A 12,702-nucleotide genomic window follows, 5' to 3' on the forward strand; every position below is an offset into this window, starting at 1 on the left:
ATAAATTTGTTTATACTAGATTTTTCTATAAAGTGTTCGGACAAACCTTTAAAATTTATTTATTTATAATTAATTAATTTCAAATGTATTAAGGAATTTAGTTTTACACTTCTACACTTCTAGAATCTCATCAAATTGTGTCCTCTCCATTTAAGAATATTTTACAATGGTATGTTTTTAAATCCTATCCTGTAATAGTATAATAGAACATTTTAAAATATAACGGTATGTTTTTTAAATCCTAGAGAATGATGCATAACGAATGCAAAAGCATTAACAAACACAAGAGTGTTCTGAAAAAAGAAACTAAATTTGAAGGTTGAGATTTAATTTGCAAACTAGCCAAAATAGAAATCGAGATTGTTGATATTGCAATAATTGTATTCAATCAATTTTTTTCAAATAAAATGAAAATGAGTTTTTGCTGCAATAGTTCAATAGCAAACAAATTCCCATTAAACTGTAAGTTGTTAAGAGCAGCAACTTTCTGCTCCATGTTATGTTACAGAGAACCACAAATGACCTTTATGCCCAAACTAAGATCGACAGAAAGCAATGGCAAGATTAGACTTCCAAAACACAAAATATGCCCAAATGAGGGGTAACATTTAGACCCCATGTTGTGTATATACAAAGAGCGAGGGGTCGGCCTGTACTTGCATTAACATCAGATGTGAAATGTCCCGCACGTATGTATAACTGGATCTGTATCGCTCAAACATATTCAAACAGTCAGGCTGGATTCGAGCAACGAACAACAAAAGCAATAAACAAATGCCTGCCCATTACAAGGTGCACTATATCTGAGTCATGTATCAATGAATCTTATACCAAGTGTTCCTACTGGCAGCAATGCTACGAATGATTAAATAAAGAGAGAATTGACACTTCATGATCTCGGTTTTAAGAGCTTTTCAAAACGACTAAAGTTCACCTAAGCTGAAGAAAAATTTTGAAGTGCATGTATGACTGATTGGAAAGTACATGAATTTTCTAAAGAAATAGACTTCTTTCAACATGTGAAAGCAGCTGGAAGATCAACAAAATTACAGTTACAACTAGTTTCAGAATGACGATGAAGATGAAAATATTATTTAAAAGGTACCGAGTGAAGTCTAAGAAGAACGTGGAAGGCAACTACTATTACTGAAAAAAGAGACCTAAATAATTTGTAAAGAATCTGTCAATTCGAGCAATATCTCCAATAAACAAATGCTAAAAAGTAATAATAAGCAGCAATTTTGATATAGACAAGCGCGAATTTAAGATGCTGGAAGCTGGAAAGGAACTAAGAGCTGTTCTCACAGTGCTTATCAATCCCAGTTATTGACTGCTAGGGCCGCCAAGATCAAAGTCCATAGTATAATCATATTCGATAGTCGGAATAACAGATGCAACAAATTTTAAGAACAAGAAAAGATACCTACAAAAAATACAAGGAGAAATATTAACAAGTAGAGAAGATTGAGATACTTAGGAACAAGCATATATATAATTTGATCGTTATGAGGAAATTGAAAATCTTTGTAGAAAGAACCAATCATTAGTTCCCAACCATGGGCTGAATGGAGTCCTATATATAATTCAGTTAATAAAAGAATAGAAAAAGCTTTTATTGTGTCGCTTGAGTTATATAGGAACTCTTGAACCCAAAAGTTAAGAATAACAAGTTCTCCATCACCAAGAATAGAATAACCACTTAGAATAACGAAACAGATTATATTTGTCGAGAACTGCAACGGAGATCTGTTGTTTTAAATAGAGACTGAAATAATTACTTGTGAACTTCAGGTTCTACGCCTCGGGACATTAACACATCAATGATCTTTTTCATCACAGCCCCATGTCTGCAGGGATGAACAGACGCATGCTTTCCAGGTAGATGGGGATGGTCCTCAATGGTCACCTGTATCCCAAAGTTGAATTTAGAATATAATTGGAAAATCATGTTCCACATGACACTGGGAAGGACAAATTTATAGACAATGAAACAAATGTACGGGTCCTCCAGACTCCCCCATACTAGTTCAGCATACAAAACCAAAAACAGATTCTTGTTGGTAATCTTGGTTTTGGTAGGAATGTTTAATTTAAAAAATAAGTCATTTTCTACTCGAAATAGCTTTCAAAGTGTATTTTAAACAATTTTTATCAAAAAGTTTAAATAAAAATGAGTTTCTCCAAAAATATTTTTTTCTTAACCTAATCCAAATAGGTCTCCTTATCTATGTGTAAAATTATGTATTGTCGCATCCACAAGAATCAAAGTCCATAATCCATAATATCTGAGAACTTGAACTTAAAACAACTATTTAGTTGATGGACATAACCAAACCCAATCACATGTTTGGTTCCAGGTTGTGCATTTGGGTGTCAATATTCTTTCAAACTGTCGCTCCACCTGAGAAGTTTAATAAAAATATTATGTTTTCATTGCTGAGCCTTCATTTCCGGATATGATATTAGTTACTGTCATTGTAAATCTGGTTCTTTAGCTGCGGAATAAAGGAGGCAAAGGCAAAGGTTACTAGCTAACTAAGAAGTTTTTACTTCTTTCTTTCTTTCATCTTTGTGTGTCTGTTGTGTTCAAGATCTCAGATTTTATAAAGTCTCGAAGTTGGATGTAGGAGCTAATTTTTGATTATTAATATTCTTTTTCCTCTTTTCTTTGAGTAGTGTGGCATAGCAAAAGGTACAAGAAGAAGTCAATCGTAAGCATGCAGATCAACTGACAATAATATAGAACAAATAATTGAGCCTCATATAGATGGCAGAACTACATTATTACATATTCACAACTTACTGTTTTTCGAGCATGATCTTGACTAACATCTTCAAGAACAAGTTCTGGCTGTAAGAGCATCCTTGACTGTCATAGTTCACAATGATTTAAATATGTATGTGCTAAAAGATATTGGGTAAGAAAGCGTTAAAAGAACTTGCAAAACATCAGATCACAAATTGCTGTCCATGTAAAAAAATTGTATTCTATTGTGGAAAAAAAATAGAACTTATATCACAATAGAAAGCAGTGTTGGTGTCAGTGTGAGCATGCAGAGTTAGTGCAGTGTAGTAGATCAACACGTCAATAAATTTTTCTCCAAAGTACAGAAAATACTGTAGCTTTCAGAAAAGATAATTTATGAAAAGACATTATTAAGCAGTAATCATGCATAAACCATAGAACTATCGAAGGATAACTAATCAAGAAATAAGAAGAAATTTCACTGAGCAATATGCATTTAAACTAGAAAGACATAAATATATAACAGATAAATACAAAAAAAAAAAAAGTGATGATGAGCAACTGCCACTCGTTGAATCCACTTTATATTCTACACCAATTACCATTCACCTATGAAGAACTAAAAAATCAATTTCACTCCATTGCATTAGATCTTCTTCAAAGTTATAATATCACACAATTTTACCTATACAACCCATTAACATGATGTGTAGGTGAAAATTAAATTGCTATAGTTAATATTTTGTCATCAGTTAATCACATTTCAATACATATACACATACACATACAAACCTCATCATATCCCGTAAGCCAAACACGTGGTGTCTGATAATATTTATCATACCTGATATTCGAAAAGAGTAGCATCATTGTCAAAGTTATAGTCAACTATCTGCTTTTGAAATCCGGAAAAGCATAATTATAAAACATAAACAAACCTCCTTATTTTAGGTCAAACGTGACATGATACAATTTCTTCACAAAGATACATGGTGTATCATAGAATTAACTATTGCAAATATATTTTTGGCATATTCTTTTTCTGTGGCTACTCCCTTGTTTAATAGAGTTGATCCATGTACATATACCATTGATAAAAACTTAATGACCTACAATAATCAACAGGAAAATGTCTACCTAAAACTTCTTTAATAACAATATTTCCCAGCGTCCTTGATATCAAGTAGGTTTTAAATGAGATTCACCAAAAGGACTTAAGAGTCGGGAACACTGGTTGAAGCGAAGATCACTACCACTACCAGTATGCCTAATTTTGAAGATTTAATACACGACCACAAAGTTTAAAACCACAAACATTTACCTACACGCCTAAACCCTTAAAAGTTGTAACAAATGACCTGTTATAAGATAACCACAAAATTGACAAGGAAGAACACAAAACAATGGAATAGGCTGCACATAAATCCACAATTCCTCATCCTTAAGAGTTCAGATGGAGTGATGATAATTTTCTACTCAAGAAAAATGGCAAGGGCTTGATTCCCTAAGTAATGCACCACTGCTCAAAATAATGAACCTAATAATAATTACCAAAAGTTCTTAATGATAACTATCTTTTATCCAGAAAAACTACGAAAAATAACTAGAAAGTAACCTGCATTTGGGCTATCTGATGCAAATATTTTTCGACTTTACCCCTAAATCCAGTCTTTGCAGTACTTGGAGATTTGGAGTAGAAAAAAGTGGAGGATTTCATAGATGGGAAAATTTGTATGGGAGATCTCGAATTGCATTACAAGTGATATTTATCCAATTGCATCTAGTTTTTGTTTAGCTAAATGGAAGGATTCTTTCCTCTAACTCATGAATTTCGATCTCAACGCATTGCATACGATTCTTTATAAGAACAAAGTAAACAGCAAAATTGAACAACGAAAGAAATCTCCTTACGTGATGCTGACATCATAAGTTCGTGTTCGTAGGATATTATCGTCATCAGGTTCGTGGGCAATTTGATAGGTCAATGGCAGAGTGGCCTACAATGAAAGAGTAAATGTGAACATGAATCTCTCATCAAAATAGAACTGCGCAGGATGTGAGAATAAATATTTTTCTAATTCCAAATGGTTATTAGTGTATTTGATTAAAAAAAAAATGAGGAACCAAGAGCTTTCTTTATGGGAACCAATAAAGTTTTTCAAGATGAGATACCACAGAAAATATCCAGATTATTCTCCACATTCTATGCCTAGCAAATTAGGAGAGCACGGATTAAAGCTCAAACTTGCAACACATAGATCTAGCTGGAACTCTTGTTAATTATGGGGCGGAGGAGGGTGGGTAGTGATTATACAGGCCCTTTTGTAAAACTGAGTACTGTTAAGCCACATTTTGCTCATAAAATTTAATTTACATACTGCATCAGTTCCAACAACATTGTCAGTTTCTTCGATATCATCCAGGTCAGGAACATCGTCTTCATCTTCACCACCAAAATAGTTTGGAATTGACTTAACAACCTTGGTCCTGCTGATTTCAAGAGCTTCTAAGGAAGGCAAGTTTTCCTCTTCATCACTTTTTTCTTCTGCATGAAAGAGCACATGTTATTTACAAAATGTAAATCCCTAGCTTCAAACTCATAGATAAACGCACCCTTTGGTTTCCCATGGGTCGCCAGCCAGCCATCACCATCTTCATTATCAAGAAGAACTTCACCACCTGCAGCTTCATACTCCTCTTCTATAGAGGCAGCCCGGCGCAGGCAAGGAACTGGAAAGAAAGTGAACTATCACCTTAATTTTTATAATGGCTCAACAAAGTTGAAGTTTGAAGATTATTATGCAAAAAATTCTGAAAGGGAATCGAGACATTTTATTAAGGCAATGAAATGAGACTAATGCTTAGAGATACAAAACAATGAAGTTAAGGGTTGTGCTGTTATACCATTTCTGGTAATCAAGAATTGCTTATCTGGGGGCAGATATGATTTCCTCTTGTTCAGATCACCTGACTCCCTAAAATCATGAACAAGGAAAAGATATTTTAACACATAATAGATAAATTTAAAACACTTCCAGAACTTGAGGAGTTAAATGAATAGAGGAGGTGAGAACATAAAAAGTATAACTGAACAAGTGAGCCACCAATAACGTCATTTTTCATGGGATTGTGGAAAGACCCACATTGTCCTTTGCCTGAAAAGAAATAGGATGGAAAGTAGTAATATATTGGATAACCAACATATGGGTTATGACTTACGACTGTCTGTCCAACCACGAAGAACCTAAAACTAAGTTGGCAAACACAAGCTATGATTTCTACTCTAATTTCGTTCCACTAAATTTTATTCTTCGAAAACAAATAACCAACTTGCTTCTCAAAGAAGGCTATAAACATAGTTTCAGAAGAATAAGAAAAACCAATGGGATATCACTATTCAACCACTCTTCATTTAAGTTTATGAAGAACTCCTACCTCAAATGGCATTAAGAATTTTTCCAAACCACTCCAAAGCTCTACCATCCACTAAAAGGAAGTTAACTATATTCCTTCAACAAAGTCTACATTGAAATTTGAAAGGCTTACAGTTCGACACAGACCAACTGACCATAATGTCCTTTAAACAACCATAAACAACCTCCATCCACTATCATGAAAACAGAATTAACAAAAATGACATGATTCAGGAAAGAAAATTGATATACTGAATATTATAATAAAGACAATCGTTCAATTCAGCAGTTCAATAATACAAAATTAGAATATCGAAGAATTATAACGAATAAAGAAAATTAGACGATGGAAATTGAGAGAATTAAGAAGAAAATACCAAGACCAGGTGGGACACTTGGAGACAAGATTATCACCGGCGATGATGAACTCAGAAACACTGAGAACGCCTTTCTCTTTGAAAGCGGAGACGGTTCGAGGTCCGGTGATCCTCTCAACAGTTCCTTTGAAGGCCTCGTGAAGCTTCTGGGATAAAACCATGATCTCAAATCTGGGTTGAATTGGACAAGTCCAGATGGAAAAAATTGAGAAATTGGAAATTGGAAATTGGAAGAGAAGATTGAAATCCCCCGGCAGAAGCTTGACTCTGATCGACCACCGAAATTGGGCTATGGGGGAGATGACCCAAATTTGGGCTTCAACGGAGAAACGTAAGGTTTCTTTTCTCTAAACAGAATGTTTTAATGTTACCTATAGTATCTAACGGACCGTTTGGTGTGCATGCTGAGTGGTACTAAATTTGGAGTTATTTTAGTCTTTGAGTCATCATAAACTTTGTGCTATCATAGTCTTTCTTAGGGTTTACATAACATAATTTTACCTTCAATATATATATATATATATAGAACAATTTTAAAAACGGAAAAACTATAGGCCATGAAAAATACAAAATTTTATTTGGTACACGATCATTCATATTTGCAATTGTTTGGTTCAGATTTGATAGTTTAGATTTGACTCACGATCGTTCATATTTGACTCTAATCATTTTAATTTGGTTACATAGATTTAGTTACAGATGGTTTAGATTTATTTTGTTTGTAGTTTAGATTGTCTAAACGATTTGTTTTTATTCTTTTACTATACGATTTGTCTATACATGTTATTTTTTTAGGGTTCAATCTAAATTTTTTTGTACACTATTGTTTAGATTTGACTAATTTTTTTTAGTCTATACATTTGACTACCCAAATCTAAACAAAGTTTTCGGAGCTTTATATTCAATACATGATCTTGAACAACGAAATAAAAATTTGAAACCATATTAGATCTTGAATAAAAAAAACAAAAAGAATGAAAGATGGAACAGGCGAAGACAGGAAGAAAGAAAGAAAAAGAAAAGAAGAAAGATGATAAACATCCGAGAAAGGAAAGAAAGACGAAAGGACAGATGTGAAATATTTAAATAATGGTTGACTTTTGTTAGACGAGCCCGTAAATATATTTATGAAAATTTTCTTTATTCAACTTGGGGTTTTTTAGTTTAAAAAAAATTTACATCTTCATTTTGCCTTTTTTTTTTCTTTTTTTATTAACCTTTGTTTATTATATTATAAAACTTGTTTGTTAGTTACTAAAAAGTTTTATTTAAATTATAATCCATTTGTATAAAAGAACTACAAGTTTTTCAAAGCTGAGAGTTAAGATATACACTATACTATATTTGTGTCTCTATCATATTTATATAATATATTTGTGTCTCTATATCATATTGTTAAACCCTTATTGTTTCAATGTTAATATCTCAATTTAATTTCTTTCTAATTTTCTCTTTATGTATTGTAATTTGTTGGGATATATATACACACAATTCCAACATAAAATGAAATCAAAGAGAAAGATGGGAGACCGAAATAATATTATCCACAAACCCTAAACCCTAATAATATCATTCACAAAGAGATGTGAGAGGACAAATTAAAGATGAAGTGAAGTTATGGGAGAGGGCAAGCTGTGAATGAATAATAATGATTTCACAAAGCTTAGCTTTTTGCATAATAACTTCCATAAATGATTTAACAAAATGTGTGGGAGAGGAAAAGAAAGACCTTAGCTTTTTGTCCATTAGAGAAGGTTAGAGGTTGACCAATAGCAATCCCTAGATGTACTAGCAATCCCTAGATGTACTAGCAATCGAAGGTTGATAGCAGCAATCCTCGTAAGTGGTAGCTAGAGTTGGCCAATAACGATTGTTAGAAGTTGTGAAAGTCGATAGAAGTTTACCATTCAAATTAGGAAGAGATTGATCATTAAATACTCAAAAGTTGGTTTTGAGTGTATTCTAAACCAACTAATTTTCTAAACTCATTTGTTTCAAAATCGTAGTTGTCATTATTTATTTTCAAAATCACTTATTTTTTTAAATTAGTCATTTGAAATGACATGCATTCTCAACATCGGTTAGAATTAAACAATAATTTTTAGTACTAATTTTTTATATGCTTTTCGGAGAAAACCCATAATTATATTTTAAGTGATTTTGGGCTAATTTTAAATAAGAACCAATTATCTAAATTTATTTAAAAATTTATTAGAAAACTAATTAACTTTAGGGTTTAAATTAATGGTCATTATTTGTTTTGGTGTTATTTTAACATATACAATCTAAATCTAAAGTTTAGGACCATAAATTAATGTTTGATTTAAGTATTAAATTATAAAGTTTAAAGCAAAAAACAAATAAATTAAAGTTAACAAAACTATATTTCACTAATTTTGCAAATACTTTTTGCCAGCACATTTAATTAATTAATTAAACAGAAACACACACACACACAAGGGTTGATTTGTCATATGACCAATTGCCAGAAAGCCAAAGAAAGCATTTCAATATGCATTATTGTGCCCTATGTTTTAATTATTGAGATTATGATTTTAAATTTTCATGTAATTATATGTATAATATATAGTTCAATAATAACATAGATCTTAAAAACTAAGCTATAAACAGTAAGATTTGGCACTAAGATATCTTAGACCAAATTGTTCTTATTAATTAACTAATCAAATGTATAATAATAGTAATTTTAAATAATTAGTGCACAAATCTGATCTGACAGTATCAACAAGTATCACAAGCTCTATAATTATATATGTTTGTGAGACAATCTTAATTTTTAATGAAGTTTCAAATTGTCAGTTCTTTAAAAAATTTGTCAATCATTACAATACATTGTATAAATTATGTTCTATATTACAAAAATTTGGCTATTGTTCAGAAAATAGTTTCAAAAATATTTACGAAAATTGTAAAATTTTACTTAGATTACAATATATAGTCTCAAACAATAGTTACTAAAATGAAAGATGTCTATATGGATCCGTTATCGATATAAATTAGTAAAATTTTACTACACTTGAAAATAAATTGGTTTATTTTGTTATATTTGGAAACGTACCTATTAACCCATCTTAAATAATTTATATACGGAAAGATTTATTTATGAGACATTTATTGAACTATAGGATCTAAAGTCTAACTTTTAGAACTATAAGGACCAACTCGTAACTTATTTTTCCAAATCATAGGATGAAGTTTATAATTTAAACTATAAATTATATACTTTATTGTTTATAGAGGAAACTATATAAAAATGACACAGAAAGAAAAGGAATATACATAAAGAAAACAATAATTGACATGGTGATGGAGTTTCTCTCGAAAAATTGAAAGTTGATCTTTATAATCTTCACAAATGTATTAGGAAAAGGAAAAAAAATTATATACACATACTAAATTAAAGTATCTCATTATTTGAGATACTAAAGTGCTCTATGTCAATACCCTTCTTTTGATTTCTTTATTTTCTTTTAAATAGTTAATAAATTTTAGGTTTGTATATATATATATATATATATATATATATTTGGCTCTCCCCATTTTAAATTAAAAATTAAATCCTATATTTTATAGAAAGTAAATCATGATTTAATGTTTTTTATAATCTTTGATAAGGGCAAGTACATGTCATGTCACACTATATGATTCTTCTTGAGTTAATCAAATAATTAATAATAGATGAAAAAAATCATTAACATTGTACTTATTCCAGTTAGGTGATTTTAACTTTAGTTTTTTTTTGTTTAATTAAAATACTTAAATAAGAAGTGCAATTTAATACTTTAAACCTCAATTAGCATCTTGATTCTTGAGTTTAATTTGTTTATAGGATAAATGTTGGTTATCAATTAATCTTTTTAAATTAAAGTGAATCGGCACCTTTTATATATGAAATTATGACAAATAATTAAGAGACATTTTTCAAAAAAAATTGTTTTAAATGATGCTAGAAATACTTACAAAAGTATATAAAATTTTCATTATTTATCATCAATATTTTTAAAATTGAGAAAAGGAAAGGAAAAAAAAATTGAAGAGAATATTATTCAATAAAGAAACTAAAAAGTAGGGAAAAAGCCTAAAATTGAGTGAAAATGAAATATAAACAAAATGCCCAAGAAATGTAAAATAAAAATAAAAACAAAAACTATAGAATTATTTGGCCTATGAGTTAGAGACTTGCAATCAATCAAATATGTCATCCCACAAAAACAATATTGAATGAACATATTATCTTTCATTTCTGTTAAAACATTGTATCAACTCAATGAAAACAAAAATAAATATGTCTTGGGCTTAGACCTATGGCTAATTTGCTTTTTAGTCACAATAATTGATTAATTTTATCAACCTACACCACTTTTTGATTATTTTTTAACATTGTTCATGCATGAAGTCATACACACGTATACAAATTACCTTTCTCTAGATTCGAGTTTAACGAACTATTAGATTAGAATTGGTGTGCTAAAAGAAAACCCTAACGAGAGAGTCTAAATTGATAGTCGCTAAATCATGAAAGTTCTAGAGATTTAATTGATCAAATCGGTTATTATCTAAACAAAACATAATAAAGAGTATAAATTGATATATATATATATATATATATACTTACAAAATTATTAAATTTAAATTATATAATTAAAATTTTAGTTAGATGGTTTAAATTAATACAACTCTGAGTTGATATACATGACCTGAATAAAACTATTTTGAAAATTGTCAAAATATGAAGAATTCGTACGAGAATGTTTTTTTCCTTTTGGAAGAAATGGTCTAGGTGAATATTTATAAGTGTCAAACGTAACTAAAAAAGTTAATGGGTAGGGACTCAAATTGATGTTAATGTAACATTATATTATGCATGAACAAACACACATATATAAACTATTGAATCACATGTGCATATGTAATATATTTATATATGTATATATAATGCATAGATTGTCGAAGGAATGCTGGATTTGATTTGTATGGAGGAAAGTGGACAAAAGATATTTGAGAGAGCAATATAAATATATCTACACACACCATAAATGCTAGTTGACACATACTCTTGAATTATAAGTCCAAGAAATTATGTATAGTAATAATGAGATGATCAATATATAATGGCTGAGGTCACTTACCACTAATTTATTTTGTGGAAATAAAAAAAAGTTTGTTTTGTGATCTGTAAATTGATTGGGTTACATTTTAATATATATTGAAAATAATTGTCATTGTATGATCTTTGATAATTTCTAAATACTATAAGAAAATCAAGCACATCCTCATGGCAATAATTAACAAAATTATTACTTATTATGTACTTCCACCTATGCTAATAAGGATTAATTCGAACATCTATGCTTCGATTCATTGGTAACCTCGTTTAGCTAGTAACGGGTGATGATCTTGACATTTCTTTGCAACTCGAGAATGTCATCCTTAGGGTTTCTATGAAGTAAAAACTAATTACGTAGATCTTTGTAACATGTGATTCGTTTTTTTCATTCTCACGTATTTTTTAGGGAAACATTTTAGGCCACCTAATACATGATTGTTCTAAATTAAGCGTGTGTATAACTTTGAAGTTCCTTGATGGAGATCAGTATGCACACTTTGTTGGTATAAATAATAAATTTCAATTTTTTAAAGTCTATCGTATATTTTATGTTCTTATAATGATTCCTCTTATATTTAGATATGAATAACAGTTCATTTACATCTTTCATTTCAATTCGGGGAGGTTACAAATACCTTTTAAATTTCTTGATTTCTTTTTCTCCTCTCCTGAAGAACATTTTCAAATGTGAGGCAACGTTTTATTGTGCGTAGAGATCACTCTCATTTGGCCAAAGTATATATGTATTATATTAAAACCCACTTGCCAATAGCTTCTTTTCTTCTACTCTATTTTGTCACATTTTATTTCTCTACAATTTTTCTTTTTCTTAAGAAAAATATATATATGATGGTAACCTTTACTTTACTCCTTTAATTAATTTAATTTTTTAAAAATATTTTTTCTCCAAAATTGGAACCACATCTTTTAAAAATTCACAGCAAACAATTAGAGGATAGAGATCTTAACTATCTTAGTAAGTGGGGGACAAAAGATAAAGTTGGGGTTACAAAAGAAAAACAATATTCCACAATACCT

General features: G+C 30.2%; 1 protein-coding gene across 3 annotated transcripts; it reads right to left on the reverse strand.

Moving 5' to 3' along the window:
• Positions 1–348: 348 nt before the first annotated feature.
• Positions 349–6,925, reverse strand: LOC103498815 (autophagy-related protein 3). Of its 3 annotated transcripts, none has more exons than XM_008461567.2 (10): positions 6,537–6,925; positions 5,651–5,721; positions 5,360–5,476; positions 5,125–5,291; positions 4,658–4,743; positions 3,539–3,590; positions 2,804–2,869; positions 1,779–1,906; positions 1,306–1,423; positions 349–705 (listed from the first exon to the last, which is right to left on the reverse strand). In XM_008461567.2, the coding sequence occupies exons 1-9, from the start codon at positions 6,695–6,697 to the stop codon at positions 1,324–1,326; spliced, it is 948 nt and encodes a 315-aa protein (XP_008459789.1). In that variant the 5' UTR covers positions 6,698–6,925; the 3' UTR covers positions 349–705; positions 1,306–1,323. The 3 variants fall into 3 exon arrangements, with proteins under 3 accessions (XP_008459789.1, XP_050947978.1, XP_008459790.1); XM_051092021.1 differs by having other exon boundaries at positions 5,125–5,288; positions 6,537–6,876; XM_008461568.3 differs by having other exon boundaries at positions 349–778; positions 6,537–6,874.
• Positions 6,926–12,702: the final 5,777 nt, after the last annotated feature.

This window comes from Cucumis melo, chromosome 11 (genome assembly GCF_025177605.1).
Source record: "Cucumis melo cultivar AY chromosome 11, USDA_Cmelo_AY_1.0, whole genome shotgun sequence".
Classification (NCBI taxonomy): domain Eukaryota; kingdom Viridiplantae; phylum Streptophyta; class Magnoliopsida; order Cucurbitales; family Cucurbitaceae; genus Cucumis; species Cucumis melo.

Bases quoted from the DNA above. Each gene is read 5' to 3' on its own strand.
- LOC103498815 (XM_008461567.2), bottom strand. From the start codon at position 6,697: ATGGTTTTATCCCAGAAGCTTCACGAGGCCTTCAAAGGAACTGTTGAG. The intron at 3,591-4,657 runs GTAAGGAGATTT...TTCGAATATCAG, and splicing joins ACTTATGATGTCAGCATCAC to GTATGATAAATATTATCAGA. The intron at 2,870-3,538 runs GTTTGTATGTGT...GAACTATGACAG, and splicing joins GGCTTACGGGATATGATGAG to TCAAGGATGCTCTTACAGCC.